The sequence below is a fragment of the Filicampus tigris genome, chromosome 22, assembly GCF_054856515.1.
Source record: "Filicampus tigris isolate MCC_2025a chromosome 22, RoL_Ftig_1.0, whole genome shotgun sequence".
Classification (NCBI taxonomy): domain Eukaryota; kingdom Metazoa; phylum Chordata; class Actinopteri; order Syngnathiformes; family Syngnathidae; genus Filicampus; species Filicampus tigris.
Window position 1 is genome coordinate 2,119,251 of NC_141238.1, and position 21,529 is coordinate 2,140,779.

The 21,529-nt window shown below is 41.5% G+C and overlaps 3 protein-coding genes and 1 long non-coding RNA gene across 21 annotated transcripts in view; 3 read left to right on the forward strand and 1 right to left on the reverse strand.

Annotated features, from left to right (window-relative positions):
* The window catches only part of LOC147126408 (N-acetylglucosamine-1-phosphotransferase subunits alpha/beta-like), a 66,214-nt gene extending 45,417 nt beyond the window's left edge, over positions 1-20,797 (reverse strand). For 3 of the 14 annotated variants that reach the window (XR_015084759.1, XR_015084758.1, XM_086022402.1), the window contains exons 1-6: positions 20,529-20,797; positions 20,116-20,270; positions 19,952-20,026; positions 19,733-19,851; positions 19,317-19,378; positions 33-4,489 (exon numbers count right to left, since the gene is read on the reverse strand). Coding sequence is in view for 6 of the 14 variants with exons in the window: in XM_086022402.1 (XP_085878528.1) it covers positions 33-194 (162 nt within the window). In the remaining 8 variants the exon portion in view is untranslated. Of the gene's footprint in view, positions 1-15; positions 17,007-19,316; positions 19,701-19,732; positions 19,852-19,951; positions 20,027-20,115; positions 20,271-20,528 lie in introns of those variants that run through there. The other 11 variants (XM_086022397.1, XM_086022403.1, XM_086022399.1 and 8 more) reach the window with 11 other exon arrangements.
* LOC147126413 (N-acetylglucosamine-1-phosphotransferase subunits alpha/beta-like) lies at positions 438-13,134 on the forward strand. 3 transcript variants are annotated; one of them, XM_086022425.1, is made up of 18 exons: positions 438-536; positions 3,286-3,424; positions 4,442-4,533; positions 5,335-5,454; positions 5,794-5,996; positions 6,590-6,651; positions 6,740-6,874; positions 6,958-7,119; positions 7,191-7,400; positions 7,868-8,038; positions 8,823-8,946; positions 9,027-9,304; positions 9,737-9,936; positions 10,013-10,232; positions 10,321-10,425; positions 10,532-10,617; positions 10,693-10,791; positions 10,871-13,134. In XM_086022425.1, the coding sequence occupies exons 2-18, from the start codon at positions 3,293-3,295 to the stop codon at positions 11,028-11,030; spliced, it is 2,559 nt and encodes an 852-aa protein (XP_085878551.1). In that variant the 5' UTR covers positions 438-536; positions 3,286-3,292; the 3' UTR covers positions 11,031-13,134. The 3 variants fall into 3 exon arrangements, with proteins under 3 accessions (XP_085878551.1, XP_085878549.1, XP_085878550.1); XM_086022423.1 differs by lacking the exon at positions 438-536 and adding an exon at positions 555-2,601; XM_086022424.1 differs by lacking the exon at positions 438-536 and adding an exon at positions 555-2,580.
* dram1 (DNA-damage regulated autophagy modulator 1) lies at positions 13,281-19,478 on the forward strand. Of its 3 annotated transcripts, XM_086022439.1 has the most exons (8): positions 13,281-14,226; positions 14,311-16,602; positions 16,899-16,966; positions 17,573-17,715; positions 17,804-17,981; positions 18,295-18,353; positions 18,430-18,522; positions 18,597-19,478. In XM_086022439.1, exons 2-8 carry the CDS (start codon positions 16,472-16,474, stop codon positions 18,630-18,632), a joined length of 708 nt encoding a protein of 235 aa, XP_085878565.1. In that variant the 5' UTR covers positions 13,281-14,226; positions 14,311-16,471; the 3' UTR covers positions 18,633-19,478. The 3 variants fall into 3 exon arrangements, with proteins under 3 accessions (XP_085878565.1, XP_085878566.1, XP_085878567.1); XM_086022440.1 differs by lacking the exon at positions 16,899-16,966 and having other exon boundaries at positions 17,573-17,693; XM_086022441.1 differs by lacking the exon at positions 16,899-16,966 and having other exon boundaries at positions 14,311-16,444.
* Positions 20,058-21,424, forward strand: LOC147126415 (uncharacterized). The gene is made up of 3 exons (XR_015084760.1): positions 20,058-20,193; positions 20,897-21,003; positions 21,117-21,424. It is a non-coding gene; the product is annotated as an uncharacterized LOC147126415 (long non-coding RNA).
* The last annotated feature ends 105 nt before the right edge of the window (positions 21,425-21,529 follow it).

The following is a 21,529-nucleotide window of genomic DNA, read 5'->3' on the forward strand; positions in this document are numbered from 1 at the left end:
GCTAATAGTGTACACAAGCGATAGCTGATTACCTCCCCGAACTGGAAAGCGGACACAATCATGAGGACGATGCCTCCGAAGCAGAGGTAGAGCCCATAGCGGTGGGACAGACAGGTGTACGTCTGCCTCTGAAGCAGCTTCAGCACAGAGTTGACGACTACCATGGCTCTCCTGGGCCAACCATAGCGCCGCATTCATTCGACAATAGCGAGCAAAAGCAGCTAAATAAACACACGGAGCATCACAAGCGAGCACGATTAGTCAGCTGACCGTCAGAGTACACATGACAGCCATACGTGTGACGCTTCTTCGGCAGCGGCGGCGGCGTTTCCGCGTTTCCACGTATCCGCCTCCGCGGTTTGTCGCCCCCTCGCGGCGGGGAGGAATGCACCCGATCGGATCCGACCCGCCCCGTCTAAATTGTATTTGGGCGGTTGGCAAAGTGGAAAACAATCTACTTTCAAACAGGGATGTATTGGTCTGGACGGACACGGAGGACAGAGGATTTTTTTTAAAAAAGAAGACTAAGCAAGGACGTAAGTGGCTTTTCGTATGTCCTTGTAATTGTCCCAAGTACCAACTGACATGTTGTGGGTTTTTTTTGTTTTTTTTGTTTAAGAGAGACCACTGTTCTCTTCTGCGTTACCACACTCACATGCATAGTTTGCCCTGTAGTGGTTCAACATATGTAATACCTGAACTGGGAATTTGACAAAATATTGAGCATCCGTAATTCGTCCCCCAAACAACAACAACTCATTAATTTTCCTCCCCGCGCTTGCCGCGGCCATCGATTTTGCCCATTTTGCAATTATTATTTTTATTGCAAAATAATGCAATAAAAACTGAAAACCTATTGCGTTATAATGCAAACTTTTTGCAATAAAACGCAACAGTATTGCGTTGTAACATAATAAATATTCTCGTGATGTCCCCTGGCTATATACCATCTTGAGTGACACTTAAACAGTTGTAAATTATGAAACCTCAGCCGTTAGCCTTTCTCCCACAGCGTAGTTATTATTATTTTTTGGGCAGCGGGGGGGACGGACTGATGGAATGTAAGGTCTCGGGTTGGGCATCGAGAACCGTGAATCGAGTGGTACTGGTGTTCTGAAATTTTCTTACGGAATCGATTACATTTAAAAATTTCAGTGCTGAATTTCAATGCCCTTTGAAAGCCCTTTAAAAGGACGAAGACGGATGGGGTCAGGGGACGATTCTTTTTATTAATAAGGATAGAGGGACAATGTCGAAAGGGTGCCCAGGTCGCGGACGGAGGACAGACCAGCAAAATAGGGCAAAGTTCCCATCTCTGCTTTCAACAGTCAAATCATTTGGAATGTATAAATGCAATTTCACTTATTGCTTGACTTGGGAATGGAGGCTATGAATAGAATTGTTTAATAATATAAATAATAAAATAATAAAGTAAGGAAAGCATGGCACACTAGCAGTTCCATTTCAAATCAAACCAACTTCGGGTACTATTTCAAGTTAACAACTGGACCTGCATTATGCCAATACAATTAAAGACAGACACATAACATTTTCCTTATTATTATTATTATTATTTTTCTTTTATGGGAAAACAGTTCACTTGAATTTTTCTGTCACCATGCCAAACGCTGACCATTCTAAGGCATTGCAGAAATGAGATTGAACTTTTGATACTTCAACATGACATATTTAGACTTTTTGTAGCATAGGCACCGATTATAATTCAGATTTTTGCATGCATTGTAAACCTAATGTTCAAAAATGTATTTCCCGCGATTACCACATCAATTGCTTTATTTACGCTTGTACTGACGTCCATCCATCCATTATCTATACCGCTTATCCTCACAAGGGTCGCGGGGAGTGCTGGAGCATATCCCAGCAGTCTTCGGGCAGTAGGCGGGGGACACCCTGAATTGGTTGCCAGCCAATCGCAGGGCACAAAGAGACAAACAAACATCCGCGCACACAATCACACCTACGGGCAATTTAGAGGACCCAATTAACCTACCAAGCATGTTTTTGGAATGTGGGAGGAAACCGAAGTATCCTGAGAAAACCCGCGCAGGCACGGGGAGAACATGCAAACTCCACACAGGGAGGCCGGGATCGAACCCACTACCTCTGAACTGTGAGGCGGACGTGCGAACCACTCGACCACCGTGCCGCCTTGTACTGACGTATGCATGCCAAATTATTGAGAGCATTTACACCCCTTCACCCATTAGGCTCGCAAATGATTTTGCCGATTTGCAGCAGGATCCAAAACAATTCCGGTCGGGATTGTTAGTAGGACTTGATGGAGACCTCCAGACATGACTGGCCGAGTTCTTTTTCAAAAAAGAAAGTGTTATCTTTTGAATTTGTGGGTACTATAAGGAGGAACAAGGCGGAACTCCCTGCACAAATGACACAATAGGAAGGCAGCCCGCTTTGATATCATACGTCACAAAAGGGAAGAATGTGCTGGCACTCAGCACAGCACAGAAGGAGCCAAAAGTGGAGGATGGGGGCAAAAGAAAACCAGAAATGATATTGGATTACAATAGATCTGAGGGAGCAGTGCACCACCTGGACCAGGTAGGCACAAGTTGTTGTTAGGTAAGCCCCCTCTCTGTCCATTTTTAAAACCAGGTTGAAGACACATTTCTTTGATCAGACCTGAAATGTTTGGCGGTGTCCGGTGTCAATTGTGTTTTATGTTAATTTATTGGCTTTATTTATTTATATTTTATATATTATTTATATCTCTATTAATACATGTATCACAGCCTTTTATTGTTTTTGTTTTATTTATTGTATGGTTTGTAAAGTGCTTTCTTACAGCTCTAGCTCTTATGAAATGGCACCTTGCCAACACAGCAGACGTCTTTTTAGCGCATTGTCAGCAACGCTCCATTCCATGGTGCCCGCCCCACACTATATGAATGAGATCCTTTTGCAGTGTGAAAAGGACTTGACAGCTGTCAACCGTTAGAAACACATTCTACCGCAATCTTGAGGTGAAAAAATGCCGCATGGCAGCCACAAAACGAGGAGGAGACAGACAGCAACGATACTAAAGATTTTTTTTTTAAAAACTTATAATGTCATAATTCCAATTAAGCATCTTCTATTTTCAGGGTGAACTCCACAGTATAAAATCACAGAACAAACATACAAAATGCTCCCACTTTTCCACTCGTGCTCATCGGCAGTCCAACCTGACTTACTGAAACGCTCATGATCAAAAGCTTGTTGAAATTGTGTCTACTCTGTTAAGAATCCAACAATGTGCTCTGTCAGGAGTAATATGGCAGGTGTCCGAAGGGTACTCAGGCCATTTTGGAGGCTGCCATACAGATGCCTTTGTAGCCGAAGAAACATTGCAGTCTGCTGCGCAGCCCCCATTCTTGTGATGCTGTGCCTTCATTCTATGTCATGGGTGAGTCGAATCTGGTTTCATTTTCTCAAAATGTCGCAATGTAATTTCCATAGTAAGGAATACATTTATTTGAAGGTGAGTTGCTGAAATCTTATACAGTGACCAGTGCTCTCAATTGTTTAACCCATTCAGGACTAAAATGCCTCTCTCAACAGCTCCCCAAAACCTAAGGTCGCCTTTGGAATTACCCTTGAAAAGCTGAAGTTCTCCCAGAAATTCAACACTTACAAAATGATTAATATCCCAGCCCCTGTAACAGACAGAAACATAATTCCAAAAGAATTAAAGGACTTAGACATGTGGCTATCACACAGGCAGAATTTATTGTTATTTACTGTTTGAATCGAAGATGTAAAAATAACGTGTCAGTGCAAGAGAAGCACTATTTTAATGCCCAAAAAAATCGAGTGGTAATTACCAACCTCTACTCTGTTACAAAGATGTCAACATCGTCATTGTCTACAAACCATATATCACGTTCGACTGGTCCCACTGGTTGTGCGCGTCGTCTTTATAGCACTGCCATTACGTATCAGAGCTCACGGCGATCGACGGCGTCTGCCATTAGCCTACTTACGGCTCGAAAAAATTCCATACATCATCGCGTGTATATTCTGATGCATCAAATTGGCTAAGATACGGAGAATTGGATTAAAAAAAGACACCGACGTAGCCACTCTCCCGACTTTAAAGGTAGAATGACGCAACAGCGCTCCCGGGCTCTAGTGGTAGAAACGCGGTTCTGCGCTCCTGTCCTTAATGGGTTAAACAATGTATACATAATTATTATTTGTTGTGAAAGGATATGTAGTTAATTCCTGACCCTCCAAAGCAAAAGTTGTTGAAGTATGAGAACATTTTCTTAATAGACATTTAAAAATAAATGTATTGTACAGTTGAACACCAGTTAATTTGCTGAGGTTTACAAGTGAGTAGAGGCAGTTGAAGTCTATGAAATCGCACGGACGATGTCATTATGATGTAAGTCGTTACCAGATGTTACTCTCATGCATGCAGGACATGGAGCTCCAGAGTTGGGACCTGTCACACCAGTTTAATGTTTCTCTAGAACACAAGGGGGAGGGAAAATGTACGTCATACCACAGCAGGTAAGGAATCAGGAAACAGCAGATTATCAACTCAACTATTTAGAGCATTCCAACAATCACTGCGACAACAGTGCGATACAGAAGATAAAACAAACAAAAAACCAAACCGCAATAAGTCAAATAAGAATGAAGAAGAAGAGCTCCCTCCACATTGTCATTTGGCATAGGAGAGGTCCAAAGTTTTATTCCTTCTTGTTGGATAGTCTACATGTTGTGTGAAGGTCTGGGGCGATATTTGTTGAGTGTGCCGAGATGCTGAAATTGTAATCCCTCAATAACATCATGACGTTGCTCATATTGGCTGCCAATGCTAAAATTTGAATGTAAGCAGCCAACGGAGGTTTCCTAACAGCCGTTCGTTCATCCATAGCAACAAACAAAGAAGGAGAACTTCAAATCTCCTGACCCATTTTGTCCTCTTCTGCATGTTCATCACGTTGCAAATTACTTGGTGGCTATTTCTTGCTAAAATAAGTAGTGCCTCTTGCAAAAATAAGTTGTCAATCAGACCATTTTTTAAGCAAATTTTTTGTTAATACGTGCAACATTCTTTTGCAGCATGTTCATATTTGGAATTTGTGTTTGGAAGATTTCATGTGAAGCTTTTGTTTATGAAGAGATTTGAAGTTTTTTTTTACTTTGTAAGATTGTTTCCCGTTAGTTTTGATTCCCATTTATGTTGAAAAATGTTAAATTCGTTCAAAAGCGTTGATCCTGTTCACCACGCAACCTAAAGTTTTCTTGACTTTTATCCCACGTGAGAACATGTCCTATTTTGCTAAGTTTCTTCTCGTCTTGCAGAGAGTGTACACCCATTCCCATCGATCTGGTATATACGTGGGTGAATGGCACAGACGCGACCCTACAGAGGAACCTGATGGTGGCCAAAGAGCAACTGGATGCAGAACAAGCAATTCCAAGGTAGGTGTGGAGTGAAAAGCTGGTGAAGGTGACGAGCTCGCTGATTAACATCTGTAGAAACAGATAGCCCATAAGTTAAAAAGATCATAAAGGTTGTGTGTAGCAATTTGAAGTGGCAACACACCAAGCAACTAAATTCCACTGGCATGCGTCAACTGAGACATGTTCGGGAATCACCAATGGTACGTAAGTATGCTACGCAAAAGTTCAGTATCCTGAAGTTGTTGTGCAGGCATAGTGAGGACAGACAGACAGACATGGCCACGGCAACACACGGACCTGGTTGACGGGACAGCGCCCATGCAGAAGAGAAAAACTGATTGTCTTTCTTGTTTCCAGCGTGAAGCCAAAATGCCCACTGTCTCAATGCATCGTGGCACCAATGGTGGTGCTTGATCCCGGCCTACCAGCCAATATTACCTCTCAAGAGCTACCCTCAGTCTTGCCCTCCTTCTCGGCTGCCAAGGCCCTGCTGCAGTTTACCAACCCCTTGCAACCCTCCAACAAAGTCTCCGTGGTCGTCTTCCATTCACAGGCTGACGGTAAAGCTCAGCATCAGGCTGACGTAGGCTAACAAATATTATTGACTGTATTATTATTACTAGAAGAGTTCAATGTTCTCTTGTCGATCTAATAGATGGCTCCACCATGATAGCAAAGAATGAAGCTGTGGTGTTTGAATGTAAATAGTCCATGGGCCCCCATCATGCCGTTTGATGATCCAGTGATGGGGTGGGAGTCACACCTTTAATAAATATTGAAAAAAAAAAATCCAACTTGACTACCGTGGCTTTTCACACGCTGGAAATGTGCTTATCATTTTTAAAATATCGCATTTAGCTTTACAAATAAATATCTATATAAATATCTCCCTGGCCCAGCCAATCAGTGATGCTGTGTTGAAAAACACCAAAAGTCAATAAAACACTTTCAGCTGTTACTTCAGTGGAACAGTACTCGCCAATGTGCAACCTTTGCGACTGTGAAAAAAAGGTATGGTCTTAGAAGTTTGTTGGGACCCATTTTATCAAATTTTCACCCCATCCCCAGATGTTGATCACGTAACTGAAAAACGGAAGCTCTATTTACCCTATATCCATAAGCAATGTTCATTTCGTGGTGGTTTGTCTTCCAGCTGAAAAGGCCTTGACAGACACGATCACAAGCAATAAGTTCACCGTCTCCAAATGCTACCTGGTGAATTTTGATTCTCATGGATGTTTTTCTGAGCTAATTTAGTGTCTCAGCATGTCGTCACCATATGGCTGTATGTTATGGTTTTCAGACCACAGACAAAAAGGCTCCAGGTCTGATACTAATGGAGACCCTGGCCTACCTGAGTGGCTTCCCGCAGTCCTTCAAGGTATCGGAGGAGCTACGAGGCAAATTGCCGCCCACCATAACGGCCAGGATAAATGCGGTAAAGCTATTTTGTTTTGTTCGTGGTGTCCTTTTCTGACCAACAATGTGACATTAAGCCCCGCTTGTAAATGTGTTTCTCAGCTTGAGTTGTATCCGGAGGCCAGCATCGCTCTGCTCTACCTCAAAACTCCACAGGACTTGACTTTTCTCCTCCAAAAGGCTAAACGTAGATTGAATCCGATTGGGAAGAACCTGGCCTTCAGTCCTGTATACTTGTTCTGGGACAGGAGAGCCATCTTAGAGGTTGCACACCACTGTTAACTCCGACAACGATAATTTACATGGTGTAATATCGTCAAACCTTTTGTCCTTAGTTTACAGAGAAGCAGCCTGCCCCTCCAAAAAAAGAGACCAGGGATTTTCTCACAGCCAACCGCTTCGAGGACAATGGTGCGCTCCTCCATTCCTTACGCTCCGTGGAGAAACATGCTCCATGGGTGCGGCATGTCTATATCGTCACAAATGGGCAGATTCCGTCCTGGCTCAACCTACAAAACCCCCGAGTTTCAATTGTCACACATCAGGTACTATTGGAGCCTCTCCCACTAAAACCCTGAACTGCTCGGTTAGAACATTCTCTGAGGGGAAATCTCTCACATAGGCAAGAGCGTTTCAATGACAGGATCAAGGTGGTGACTGACTGTATTTAAATGTGCTCTCTTAGGTTTCAATATTGAATGCGTTTGTGTAATCTTTGTGTGTGTTGTATGGAGATGCTTTAGGACGGGGGTAGGGAACGCGGGGTCCTCGAGAGCCATATCCTGCCTGTTTTGGATCTCTCCTGACGCCAACACAACTGATTAAAATGATCAGGATTGTTTCCGGCTTCAACAGAATTTGCTGATGAGCTGATTGTTTGAGTCAGGTGTGTTGGGGTAGGGAGACATCTGAAACAGGCAGAGTGTGGCTCTCAAGGAACCATAGTTACCTACCCATGTTTTTGGATCATTTCTCTCAAATTTACAAGTACTGTATCTCCTCTGAATTATAGGAAATCTTCCGCAACATGAGCCATCTCCCCAATTTCAACTCCCATGCTATAGAAAGTAACCTCCACCGCATCCCAGGAATCTCGCAGAAGTTCCTTTACCTCAATGATGACATGATGCTAGGCAAAGATGTATGGTTGGACGACTTCTACACCCCATCCGATGGGCAGAAAGTAATCAAATTAGACCATCAAATATTTGAATAAACCAAATACCATTCTACCTGATGAGATATCATTTCTTGTCACTAGGGTGGTAACCTACAATCTGTGTTTGTGCAGTTGACCTGAACAGTTTGGGACATACTGGCTGGTCCCAAGAAGCCAGTCTTCACCAGTGCAAATTAGTGTAGATCATGTCTTGATGGACAGAAATGTACTCCTATTCTACTATTTGTATGTAGGGCTGTCCCAATCAAATATTTTTAGAATCGATATTCTATCGATGATTCCATTGATTAATCGAATGATAGGATACATTTTGATTTAGTATTTGGCTGTATTACAAAACCATTTTCACTCATTACTGTTTATTAACCAAGTATTGTTCTTTATTTATATTGTTCGATATTGGTTTTGTTCAGTGATAAAAAATAACAACCATGAAGCAATATCACATGAGAGGGAGTGATGTACTCACCAATCTTACTGAAATGTATTCAGTTACTGGTTCAGTAAATGTTTTCCAAACTAAAATAAAATGTTTGCAAATGTTTTATTTTGATTAAATACAAAAGATAATCAAAGTGCTTTTGTGAAGGGCTACAGAAATCAATCAATAATGCTGTTGAGAGTCTTAAAATTGGGGGATTAGGAAAATCAAAGTTAAACGGGACACGATTACTGGATTATTAAAATAGTGGTTGACTAATTTGATTAGTTGTTCATTGATTAATTTTAACTCCTCTATTTCAGTGTGACAACACACCAATACGACTGTCCTCTTATTTGCCTGCAGGTCTACCTCACCTGGCCTTTAGCTGCTTGTTCAAAGGGCTGTCCAGCAAAATGGATCAACAACGGGCTGTGTAACCAGGGCTGCAACAATGCTGCCTGTCAATGGGATGGAGGAGACTGCAAAGGTAATGATCAACAACAGTTGTGTCGCACAATTGGAGTGTTCTGCCTTTAAATACATTGCACATGTGTTTGAATTTTGAAGTAAGAAAGCGCAGGTCTTTAAGCAGAGCTGGTGATGGTGATTTGTCTCAAGCCAACAAGACTTGGGCAACCAGCCATAATTCAGTACTGACACAAAAAACACCAAGCCTTTTCTCAAACGAGAATGAGAACAGAATCCAAATCCAGAGCGAACAGCATGGGGGAAAAAAACATATCAACACGGAAGCGTTTGACTGGAACGATCCATTGGTGATTGAGCTCCAACAGTTTGTCCCTTCTTACAAGGGATTCCTCAAACACTTTCAAGAACTACTTGAGGTAAGTACAACTAGGGGTGGGCGATATGGCAAAAATATATCACGATTTTCAAAAAATAAAATCATGATCACGATTTTATCATGATTCTTTTTTAACATAGTTTTTTTTAAGACTAATTTGCACATTTCTGACCATTTTCCTCATGTTAAACATAAAACATTTAAAATGTATATAAAACTCTAAAAGAAAAAAATGACAGCTAAGCTTTCTGAAGAGGTTTTAATTTGAATAGTGAATTTTGTATCAAAATGTGCAGTGAACGTAAACATAAAAGGTAACATAACGTCGTAACGCGGGTCTAGTACTTTGAAGAGTCTTTTAAAGCTATTGATTAACGATCTAATATCGTCATATCGCCCACCCCTAAGTACAACCAATTATAACATTCTATCATGTAATCTTAAGTGGCATAGTTTCATTTTGATTTGATAGGAAGATGATCGTGAACAAAGAGCACTCATCTATGACACGAATGGTGCCATGACTGGCCGAAAGCTGCAGGACACTTTTACTTCCACACTGCACCACGTAAACAGGCTATACAACCTAAAGTTTGGCGGGTCCACGCGAAAAGTGATCGCGCATGCGCCGTATATGATTGACAAGCATGTGATGCAGGAGCTGCAGGACACGTGAGTGCCAACAATTTCTAATATCAGGCCTTCTGAAGGGTTGACTGCTGAGGCTGTCTTGCTCTTGTTTCTGCAGATTCCCACAAGAATATCAGAAGACCTCTAGCCACCATTTGCGTCATCCAGACGACATGCAATATGCCTTTGCCTACTTTTACTTCCTGATGAGTGTCAAGCAGCAGGCTAACATCTCAGAAGTGTTTGATACCGCTGACAAAGACCATTCTGGCGTTCTGTCTGATAGTGAGATTCAAGCTCTGGCCATGAGAATCCACAAGCAGCCGCTCAAACCCGAGGTGATCTGTCATGAGATATTTAGTGAAAACCTGGACCAAAAGTTATTTATGTTAACTGAGACATCCGCTATTATGTGGTTACTTCTAGGACTTGTCAAGTTTGGAGAATCACTTGATGGACTGCTCAAAAACACTTCCAAATGAAGTCAGACAGCTGAAACCCAGTCAGGAGGTCTACCATAACCAAAAGATGGTCAGCATGTCTACGGATAACAAGAAAAACCTAATTTAGTCGTTACTAGCTTGCTCAAATAACATCTTAGTACATGATGATAATTCAGTGGTCTCTTCGCCGACAGGCTCAGGTCACGAAAGAACTCGTCATGAACTGCCAGCCTGTCATCGATCGCATTCGCAGTAGCTCGGCTAACCAGAATAAGTACAAGTGAGAGCTCCTCTGAAAATGTGTTGAGGTTAACGTAACCTCCTTTCTTCTGATAATATGTCAACTTCCCAACAGATTTAAGATCATGGGGCAGGAATATTTACATTTCAAGATGATCCACAATAACTTGGCTGAGGCGGATCGCATATTTGATGACCTTCATAAACGACCAAGGTGCGAAGAAACCCCTGAGCATTAAAAATCAATTAAGTTCCTGGCCTTTTTTTTATAGCTTCTGTACTTATTCCAACAGGAAGTTCATCTGCATAAATGATGACCTTGACCACACCCAAAAAGGAGCTAAGGAAGTGCAAGAAAAGTTGGCAAAATTTTACCAATCTATGTTCCCGCGGCCTTCCCAGTTTGAGATCCACAAAGACAACAGGTTCCTGCACATGGATAAGCAGGGTTAGGGTTAGGTGTGTAATGGTAGGAACCAATGTTCCCTCTAATTTTCCATGCGACTCAACATACACAGAAACTCCCTGAGCATTCTCTGTCGACAGACAGGTGGCCAAACCAGTATCACACCTGTCAAAAACCTGAGGTCAGAAGTTACATGATGTCGGTATGTTGCAAAAACGTCAAGCCGCCGATATATTTTCCTCTCTGTTATCGAGCGACAGTATAAATTAATGCACATTACAATAATAAAAAGTAAATGAACCCAATTATAGCCAAAAGGCAAATTTCCAGAACCCTGCCATAAGGAACAACAGTAACGCAAACCCTAAACAAAATACAGAAAATATTTAAAAACAGCACAATACACAGAACTAATAAATCTACAAGTCTTAATGTTGGCAAATGTGGTTGTAAATGAACCATTTCTATTATGTTTAAATGAGCTGAATGAGATTGACTCTCTCTCTGTTTTGAGATTGTGTTCCACTCATTACTTGCTGTATAAGAAAAAACAGACAAAATGAGAGTCTTTTTTGGAGGAATTTCACAATCTCCTCTAGCAACCCCTCAAGTAAGCATTGTTGCAGCTCATCTAAAATGTATAAGGCTACAAAGTGGAAATTGAGCTATTCTGTGGCAGATTTTATATACAAGGCAACAGTCCTTAAAATAAATGAGTTTTTTCTTGCTTAGTAGACTATGTTTATTGAGGATTGTGCAATGATCTTGGTTTTTTATGCAGAGGGTCTGAGTTAATGAGCTATTATAAGGGAAACATGACGTGATTTCTAAGATGGTGAAATTTTGCAAGTGTGAATTTGAGGATTGTTCTCACTTTATCAAAGTGATGTTTAAAAGTGAGATTGATATTGAACATAGTGCCCAAGTATTCACATGAATTTAGAGTTTGGATTTTCTGTCCAGAAAATGTAAACATCAGATTCTGGGTGTGAACTGCTTGTTTTTGCAAAAAAACATAGCAACAGTTTTTGGAAGCGTTAAGTTGTAAATAGCAGTTACTTTGCCAGTTGTAAACGTTTACCATGACCTTTGTAAGGTAAGCAGCAATCTCTGAATGGCACTTACCCTTCACAAAAAAAACAAACAAAAAAAAAATCAATGTACAGAACAGAATTTGACTCCAGGGTTGAACCCTGTGGGATACCTGTGACAACATCTTTGAAAGTAGATTTTGCAAAATGTATTTTAACACACTGAGATCAGTTAGTGAGATATGATTTAAACCAAATAGAAGTAGACTGGGGATATTTCAATTGATCAAATTTAAGACTGGAAAATATTATGATTAACTGTGTCAAATGCTTTTAAAATATCTAAAAAAATGAAAGACCTAATTCTTTCAATAAAATAGTTGCAGTTTCTTTTGTGTGGTGGACTTTAAAACCGTGTTGCATGGGATGTAGAAGCTGTCTTGAGTTAAGATGGTAAATTAGCTGTTCTGACGCAAATTTTTCAATAACCTTGGACATGACAGGAACGATGCTCATTGGTCTAAAGTTCAATACTAAGTGAGGGTCAGCACTCTTAAAAATGGCAAGAACAATTGCTGGTTTCCAGTATTTCAAGTAAAATTGAGGGAAAGAAATATTCATAATGTTTGTAAAAGGCTTGGACAAGACACAGTCAAGTTCCTGAATCATAGAGTCCATTTCATACATATCCTTAGACCATTAGGATTTGAATGAATCATTGAACTTTGCTACATGAGTTTCAGATACGCTTTCTAAATTAAATATTGGGTTTGATAGCTTGGTACTCTTCTGATGTGAAGGAAAATTATTAATAATATTAGCTACAGATTCTTCAACATAATTATTTAAACCTTCAGCTACAACCATTCCTTCATTTGGTAGAGCATTATGTGTGCATAATTTTGTTTTCTAGACTTATTTCCTCCAGTTAGTTCCTTGATTTGCTGCCATGTCATTTTGGACTTTCCATTATTATTTACTTTTTTTTCAAGAAAGTAATTTGCCTTGGCTTGTATAAGTTCTCGTATTACTTTATTCTTAATGATGTAAATGTTTGCCTATCTGTTGTTAGACTTTATGTCTTTTGTGTCAGATTAAACCCATCAGTTTACCTGTTTAATTTGCTTTCGATGACTTCTTTCCATATTCACATTTACATCTCTTATCACTATCACCTCTCTATTAAATGTTCCAAAATGCTATATATCACAATAGAGAATACCACTGGATGGATATGTGTCCCACGAAGAAAACAGGCCCAATCTTGTAAGAATCGGTTAAGGATTTTATGACAATTGCACCCATTTGCCAAAATCAAAAAAAGTTTGTGTTTTATTTCTAAACTCTAAACTTGTAAAGTCAGCACCCCATCTTGACAGACAAAAAAACTGAAATGACAGCAACAATAGATGGGAGTGCCAACCACAGCACCTAAATTGCTCATGCCCTCATGGCGGGATTGTTCCAACTCATTTAACCGGCATCCGACGACACTGGGCTCCGTCAAGAACTATGGCAGGCGTCAAACCTGGTCATCAAGCAGCTTCAGAGGCTGCCTAACACCTGTCTGTCACCCTTACGCAATCTGCGTGGGCCTCATGCTTTTGATACTATCGCTTCAGCAGATAGAGAGGTGAGTTACCTCTGGCTTGACTTGCCAAACAACATCCCAATGTACTTTTCAATTATGGGAAATACATATAAGTTGCCCAAAGCGTATTGTTGTTCAAACAATTCATATCTAATTGTTCTTTGTTTGTTGTGGGGGGGATATATTTAAACAGGAGCTTTTGTCACAGTGTCAAAAAACAATCAACGCCCGAAAGCGACAGTTATCAGGTTCTTGCACACTAATTTGCTGTTTTAACTTATTTACAAGTAAAAGCAATGTTGAGGGTTTGACTGATGAACGTGCACATTGGGTTTAAAGTGCCAAGTTCGCCACGGCACTGCTTCAGCTAACGCTTTCTCCGTGGTCATCTTCTATTCATGGGCTGATGGTAAAGCTCTGCACATGGCTGACGTACGCAAAGAAATACTTTGTTATTGTTATTACTTGGAGTTAATTCTCTTTTCAGAGTCATGGCTGGCCGATGATGACAGTTTGTTGTGTTTATGACAAAGCTATGTCCGTCTCTCTTGGTGGATCGTCTTTCATCTGACAGAAACGCTCAAAGATGACGATCAATTCTTGATCTCCAAATGCTACCCGGTGAATTTTGTTTCTCGTGGATGTTCTCTGTACATTCATTGGTGTCTCAGCACTTCACATCAGACTGTATGTTGTGTTTCCCAGACCGCAGACAAAGATGCTCCAGGTTCGATCCAAATGCAGATTCTGGTCTACTTGAGCGGCTACTCAGGGTCCTTGAAGATGTCGCAGGAGCTGCAAGCTAAACTGCCTGCTACCATCACTGTCTGCGGTAAAGCTGTTTTGCGGAGTCCCCATCAAAGCAATCTTTTGTTTAGTTTGTGGTGTAATTATCCAGGTTGTAAACCACTGCCGAGTACAAGGTCAGGAATTAAAATTAGATTGAGCCCTCTCTGACATTGCCACACCTTTTGTTCTCAGTTTTTGTGGCTGCACCCTGTCTCTACACAAAAGAGACCACAGATTTTGTCTCAAATTCTTTACGCTCCACCGAGAAACACGCTCTGAGGGTGGGCGCGTCACGTCTTTGTTGACACTAACAGGCAGGTTCCCTCCTTGCTAATCCTGCAAAACCTCCCCAGTTTCAATTGTCAGTTAAGACTTTCGCACTTAAAAGGCCAACTGCTCGGTCGGAACGTTGTCTCACAGTAATTCCCTCACACATGTGGGAATTGTTGTTGTGATAGGAACTAACGAGTGGTTGCATTTTACTTGTGTCCCTCTGCTTATAGGAACCAAACCATCCAGTCAAACTGTCATGTCATCTTCCAAACCGCTTATCCTATACAGGGTCGCGGGGAGTTGCTGGAGCCTATCCCAGCCGTCAACGGGCGAAGGCAGACTACACCCCGAACTGGTCACCGTCACTGAGCGGGAATCGATCCCACGCTGCTTGCACACAACTCGGGCGTGTGTACCACAACACAATCAGTGGACCCAGTCAAAACTTTATGTGTGTGGTGCATTGTAGCGCATCAAGACAATTAATCGCAAATGGACAATACTCTCCTCTGAATTATAGGAAATGTTTTTGAGCCATCAGCTCTCTCGCAATAGAAGGCAACCTCCACAGCATCATAAAAATCTCACAGCAGTTCGGTCAATCCACAGCATTTGTGATGCAAGCTAACAAGACTCAGGCAACCAGCCAGAAATCAAGACCCAGACAAAAAACACTCCTATGTCAGGAATCCGGGTAGAAGCTGCAAACCTTAATCAAAGATGAATGCACTGTCATCTTAATTCTCGCTATTTTCCATTTGTATACATCTTCAAGAATTGAGGCTGTCAGGTAATGAAGGATTTGTCCAATATTAGAATCAAGCTGGTAAATACCGACTCTAGATGGATGGCTTTATATTTGCCAATATGTTAACCAAATGTTGATCAGACGGTAATTGCATTACACATTTATGGTCATCACACACAAACAGCTAAATGTCTTTACAAAGAAGCAGTCACGTAACAATCAATAGTAAGGGAAGAAAGAAAATTCTTTGTGCCTTGTGTAGTAACACACACATGAGTTTTTATTCACATTGGATTCATTCTTGAACGATAAAACAAACACGCATTAGGAAAGAGTTGGTTTTGCTGAACTAATAATTTATCTTACATCCCGAGTGAGTGAGCTGCTGAAATTTCCATCAATAATGATGGTTATGTGAGAGCAGCTGCGGTGCGATATCCTGCCATTTACATAGGATGCCATTAGTTGACTGCTGTCGGTGACTATTTGATCAGCAAATTAATCGAGTGTGGCAAGCCTAGTTGAGAATTATTGCATGGCCAAGTGCTCAACATGAAGATCTGTTATTCATGTGGCATGTATAAAATCTGCCAGGGAATGCAGAAAATCAAAATCGAATTAGCAATGTGTGTGTGCATTTTACAATCTCTGCCCTCCCAAACTCAATTCCAGTTTTGTGCATTTCTGAAACAAGTGCCATTCACGTTTACCATATTTTAAAACTTTGCATTTGATTTTGCCCCCTCCCCACCTTAGGTCTCTGTGTCATCGTGTTTCATGCCAAGTTTTGTTGACAAGCACACACGAGGAGAGTTGGTAATACAGCACTGCAATCTAAGTGCAGCACTGCACGCGCCAAGCAAGTCACCGCGTAGAGAGCGATGCAGAAGATGGAGGAGGACCAAGACGAGAAGTGGAGACGTTTTTGAGGAAGACCGTCACGTGACTATCGCTTTTGAAAAATGACACTTCTTCCCAGCCCACTGCGCTTAAGGTCACACCAGGACGGACGGAAGGACGCGAGCGTGCGTGAGTGTCGTGTCGACGTTGCGCGCCATGTGGTGGTTCGCGCAAGGTTTGTGCTTCTTGCCCGTCTTTTTGGTGGTGTGGTCCTCGAGCACTTTCATCGTGTCCTACGTGATCGCGCTGTTCAGACGCGACGTGGACGTATTGTTCCCCTACATTAGGTGAGACCGTTTTCTCATCGTTCTCTCCAGTTCCGACGAGTTGGTTTAGTTTCGTTTTCCCGCTTACGTTGGCTGCGACCCAAACGCCTCCAGCTAGGAACACTGTTTATCGCTTGAGAGCATTTGATTATTATTCTTAACTATAAGAATTAGTCTCATAGCATTATTACGGCGGGAGCGTTGTTAGTTTTTGTGTGCGCGAGTCATAACTGTAACGGGGAAAAGTATTTTATTTGCCCATTTTTATTTGGATACAAATACATCAGTTTGAAGATTTGGCTGTTGTAAACTTGCAGTGACACAGGAGCAAACCCCCCAGAGAGCTGCATATTCGGCTTGATGACATTTGTTTCTGCATGTGCAGGTATTCTACACGTACACGCACGCGCTGCAATACTGTATTCATCTTTACAACCCCCCCCCCCCCCCACCCTTTTTTAATCTTATGTTGCACTCTGGTGTCCTTACAGCACATTTTAGTTACATTTTATCTGCTATTATGTTTTTTATTTAAAAATATTGTAATGATTACTAAATAATAAAATTATGCTTACATCTTTATTATATTATTAAAAGGGGAAGTCAACCCCCAAAAATTATTTCTAATATGTCCTATGCGCCTTCATTAGTTTATGCATGGCATTCTGATTAATATTGTGTGTCCGCAAACGTAATATTAATCAGAATGCCGTGTTTCCACTAGATGGCCTGCATAGAACATATTCTTGTAAACTTGTTTTGTTATTCATGTCATGTACTTAGAAATTTACTGCACTGTCATTTTTGTATTCAAATGTAATTCCTTGTTAGTCACACATTCCTGAGAACAACAAAGCGACAAGCTGTCATGCGTATTATCATGCTCTTTTGTCACACTTCCCACAAATGACTTCCGCTTTTGGAGGAAAACGAAAGGTGACTGAAAGGCTCAGGCCCGACACAAAAAATGCTCCTGCGTGTGTGTGCGTAGGCGTGGCCACCATCTACGGCAGGTTCAAGTTTGTGGAGAAGCTGAGCGAGGAGACGAGGGCGGTGAGCCCACGGCTGAACAAGACGGCGCTGGTGCTGGGAATGCTCTCCTGCTTGGGAATGTGCGTGGTGGCCACGTTCCAGGTGGAGGGTCGTCATGGTCAACATCCATGCGAGCAAATGCCGCACCGCTGTTGGTTTTGACACTCCCGTGGTTGCCTTTGGTCGGCAGGAGACCACGGTGACGGCGGTTCACGACGTCGGGGCCTTGTTCTTCTTCGTCACGGGCGTCCTCTACATCCTCCTGCAGTCCGCCTTTTCCTACCAGGCCTTGCCCTACGGCTCGTCCATGGCGGTGTGTCGGGCGCGGCTGGCTCTGGCCGTCGTCGCCTCGCTGGCCTTCTTCCCAAGTATCCTCTTCTTTGGCTGACATTTTGCTTACATCTCTGCTGAAGAAATTGGTGGCAGGTTTGCAAAGTGTGGTCTCTCCGAGGCCGTAGTCGGGCGGGCTTCAAAATGCACGCACTCGGAGCTTCGATCATTGCATTCTATTAGTTCACCACTAGATCTCACTAAATTCTACTGGTTGGGGGGGTGGCGCCGTGTTCATGATATTTTAATCAATGACACTGACATGGCAACTGGGTCTTGCTTACATACAAAGTCATGGTCTCCTTTGTAGGCATTGTCCATGCGAAATGTTTTCCCTTGACAACCTCCAAGCTGTCATTTGTGCATTTTTCGTGAAGCAAAGCGACCTGCACAGAGATGCGGCAAGCAAGGTGGGTGGCAAGGATGAGCGTCACATTAGTGGGCCTGGCCCCTCCCTCCTTTAAAGATGTGTTGGTATATTTTCAGGACTATCCATTCCACATGGCCAGCGCCGTGTGCGAGTGGATCGTGGCCTTCAGCTTCGTCTGCTTCTTCCTCACCTACATTGACGACTTTAAAGTCAGCCTCGCACCCTTGTGTTTCTTTTTAAACGTCGTTCTTTCATGGTTAACGGTGTCTTTCTTGTCTCGCAGCTGTTTACCTTGCGAGTGAAGACCGAGATGGGGTAGCGGAGAGTGAACCACACTTCCTGTAGCATTTCACACGCTGCTGCACGACCTCGCGTCTGCGGAGAAGCTCTTGCACTTTGCTCTACTCTTGCGACACGACGGGGGGGAAAAAAAATGTACGAAAAGCGGACGCATGAATGACGAGAATTGTGGTCACATGACGTTGAGCCACTTTTATTTTTACACCTTTCTCCAGGTTGCCAGTATAACTATCTGACTGAAAACACCCCAACATTTCATGTACTTATTTTGACATGCACTACTCAAAATTAGTTTGGAAGTGAAATTTCAGCACTATAACCCTTACAGGTAATCTTTGTTTCAGAACTTTTTGAGTAGTGTAGATGTTATGTATCCATATAATTTCACGAGGAATTAATTAGTATTGCTGGAACAAAGATCACAGTTATCTATCATGCTGACAAAAAAAGTGACAATGAAAAGTATTGATTGGATTGTTAATTCAACACTGCTGAGCAACAATAAAGGCACTTTTTACATTTTTTAAAAAAAGCATATGCGCATGGTTTTGAGCATTTAGTGTTTTCGAAGTGTTTTGTGATAAGTCATCTGTTGTTTTCGTACATATTCGTTAAAAGTAAAACAGTTTTGTTTTTAATCACTTTTTGTTGCAAAATCTACTGGAATGATGTATAGCTACTGTGTATGATAGAACTCTCTCACCCAAGGGAGCTGGACAACAGCATTATTGTGATCTTTGTCGCCCCCTCGTGGCACATGCAAGACTGAAACCAATGTGTAAAACAAATACCATTGTCAGTGTTTTTACATAACATATTTTTAAATACATACATTTAAAATAAAAGTTTTATACACTAAAAATGATATTGAAAGAAGTTTCAACTTGATGTTTATGGTCATTGTTACCCGCGGGAGACAGGTGCAAGCTATTTCACTTGATTCTAAAGCAAAACATTTTGAAGCCATGTCAGCTGTCTGGAAAGTTTTGTCATCAAATGTTATTTAAAATTTGGAGTGTTCATCTTATAATGCAAGCAGAAGTGATGAAGATTTTTTTAGGTATAGGCACTAAGTTTTGTGGAGGAGCACACAATGTAGTTGGACACCCAAACATCTACTTGCTGCGTCTTCACATGGATGGCCGGCGCAGGAAGTTCTACGGTGGCAAAATCACGGCTGTCAGGAAATTTGTCAGACAATGAAGGTCTCCATCATGTGCTCCTCACCGCTCTTTCCTCTATTCACAGCACAATATCATGTTAAAAGCGTCAGGAAACACAAAACTATTCACTTTTTTAAAGTTAAAACTCATCCCCCGGAGTATGCACTTTCCCAACCTTCTAGAATTATTCGTCGGGGATCCTCCACAGCACTGTCGTCACGTCTTCAAAATGAGTTCCCTTTGTGACTCCCTAGAGATTGGAAAAGAAAAAAAAGAAATTAGACAGAGCAAGGTCAGGTGAGTAAGAAGGCATTGCAAGTAGCCTGCGACGACGCTCACCTCCTCTCACGCACTGAACAAAGCGAACGCCACAGCTCTTTGTTGAGTACTGGTTGATTGTCCGACCCACAGTGAAGGGTAAAAACCGTAGTTAGCGTTTTAATAAATCTTTTGTGGGATGATTCCTCAAACCTTGGGCTCCTGAATACACGGGTCTATATGTGAATTAAAAAAAAAAGACAGGATGGTAAATTTAAACATACAAGGCCGACTTCACAGCCCGAAACTGTTGTTTGGGCACATTGAAAAAAATGACAAAAAAAGCAACAATTGTTTTTTCCAGAATGGCAGGGGAAAAAAATAATGGAGCAGAAACGACACGTGTATGTCAAACTGTTAACGTTGAATAGTAAAACACAATGCTACAATTTTCACACGTTTAATAAAAAGCTGAACGTTAGCTTTGTACCAACCTTCACTGTCCAGCGTTGAGCTTTCTCGTCCAGCGTGGGACAATCACCCGGCCAAACAAGTCTTTACCGTCAATAGCCAAACGGTCTTTTTTTATTCAAGTATTATTTTAAAAAATAATTCTAAACTCTGCATGTACCCTTAGGGGGTGATTCGCGACACGCAAGATGTCTAATTTGTTGTTTGCTACCTCAACATTGTCTTAAAATATTTAGCGCTCAATCTAGCCACGACCCGGAAGTGAAACCCAAACCGGGAAAACGAGGGGAAAAAAAAAAGGAAAATGAGGAATGTTATAAATCCGGAAACAAACATTCCCACCCGGGTGATCAATATTTTTTTTACATTTATTGTAATTTTTTTTTACAAGCAAGCAGAATGTTACAAGCAAGCAGATGTTTTGAATGACGTCAGACCTGAAGATGATTTGGAGACAGGTGTGCACGAGGGGTTTCATAAAGTGCACGAGGTACACAGGTGCGGCAAAATGACGACCGAGTGCGTGGCCTTTTCTTAGCTTAAAGTGTGCACACGAGCAAATGTTTGTCGTTTGTTGCCGTTTCTCACAAAGACATTTTACTTTGTTGCAGGATCGTCGCACTTGAGGGACACGGCAGCGTTTGTGCACGTCACAATTCACTTCCCTTTGTCAAAATTAAAAGAAAAAGAAACACATTTCTTGGATCAGTGAATTACATCCAGATAAATTCTTCCGAAGAAAGCCTTATTTCATCTTAAGCCACTAAATTTTGTGAAAATATTTAATTCAAATTATTACAGCTTTATACGTGTAATAGTAAAATTAAAAAAAAACAATTTTTTTCCCCCTCATATTGACTTTTCTTTAAGATTTGTTTAAAAACTAATTGTATAAATGAGATAACTTTCAAAAAATACTTAAACTAAAACCCATGGTATTATGACTTTTTATCCCTCAAAAACAAATGCACATTTAGTGAGGTGAGACGCCATACACTCTGTTGGTAGTCTTGTGCTGTGAAAA

Bases quoted from the DNA above. Each gene is read 5' to 3' on its own strand.
- dram1 (XM_086022439.1), top strand. From the start codon at position 16,472: ATGTGGTGGTTCGCGCAAGGTTTGTGCTTCTTGCCCGTCTTTTTGGTG. The intron at 17,982-18,294 runs GTATCCTCTTCT...ACAACCTCCAAG, and splicing joins CTCGCTGGCCTTCTTCCCAA to CTGTCATTTGTGCATTTTTC. The intron at 18,354-18,429 runs GTGGGTGGCAAG...GTATATTTTCAG, and splicing joins ACAGAGATGCGGCAAGCAAG to GACTATCCATTCCACATGGC.
- LOC147126413 (XM_086022425.1), top strand. From the start codon at position 3,293: ATGGCAGGTGTCCGAAGGGTACTCAGGCCATTTTGGAGGCTGCCATAC. The intron at 5,997-6,589 runs GTAAAGCTCAGC...TTTGTCTTCCAG, and splicing joins CTTCCATTCACAGGCTGACG to CTGAAAAGGCCTTGACAGAC. The intron at 6,875-6,957 runs GTAAAGCTATTT...TGTGTTTCTCAG, and splicing joins TAACGGCCAGGATAAATGCG to CTTGAGTTGTATCCGGAGGC.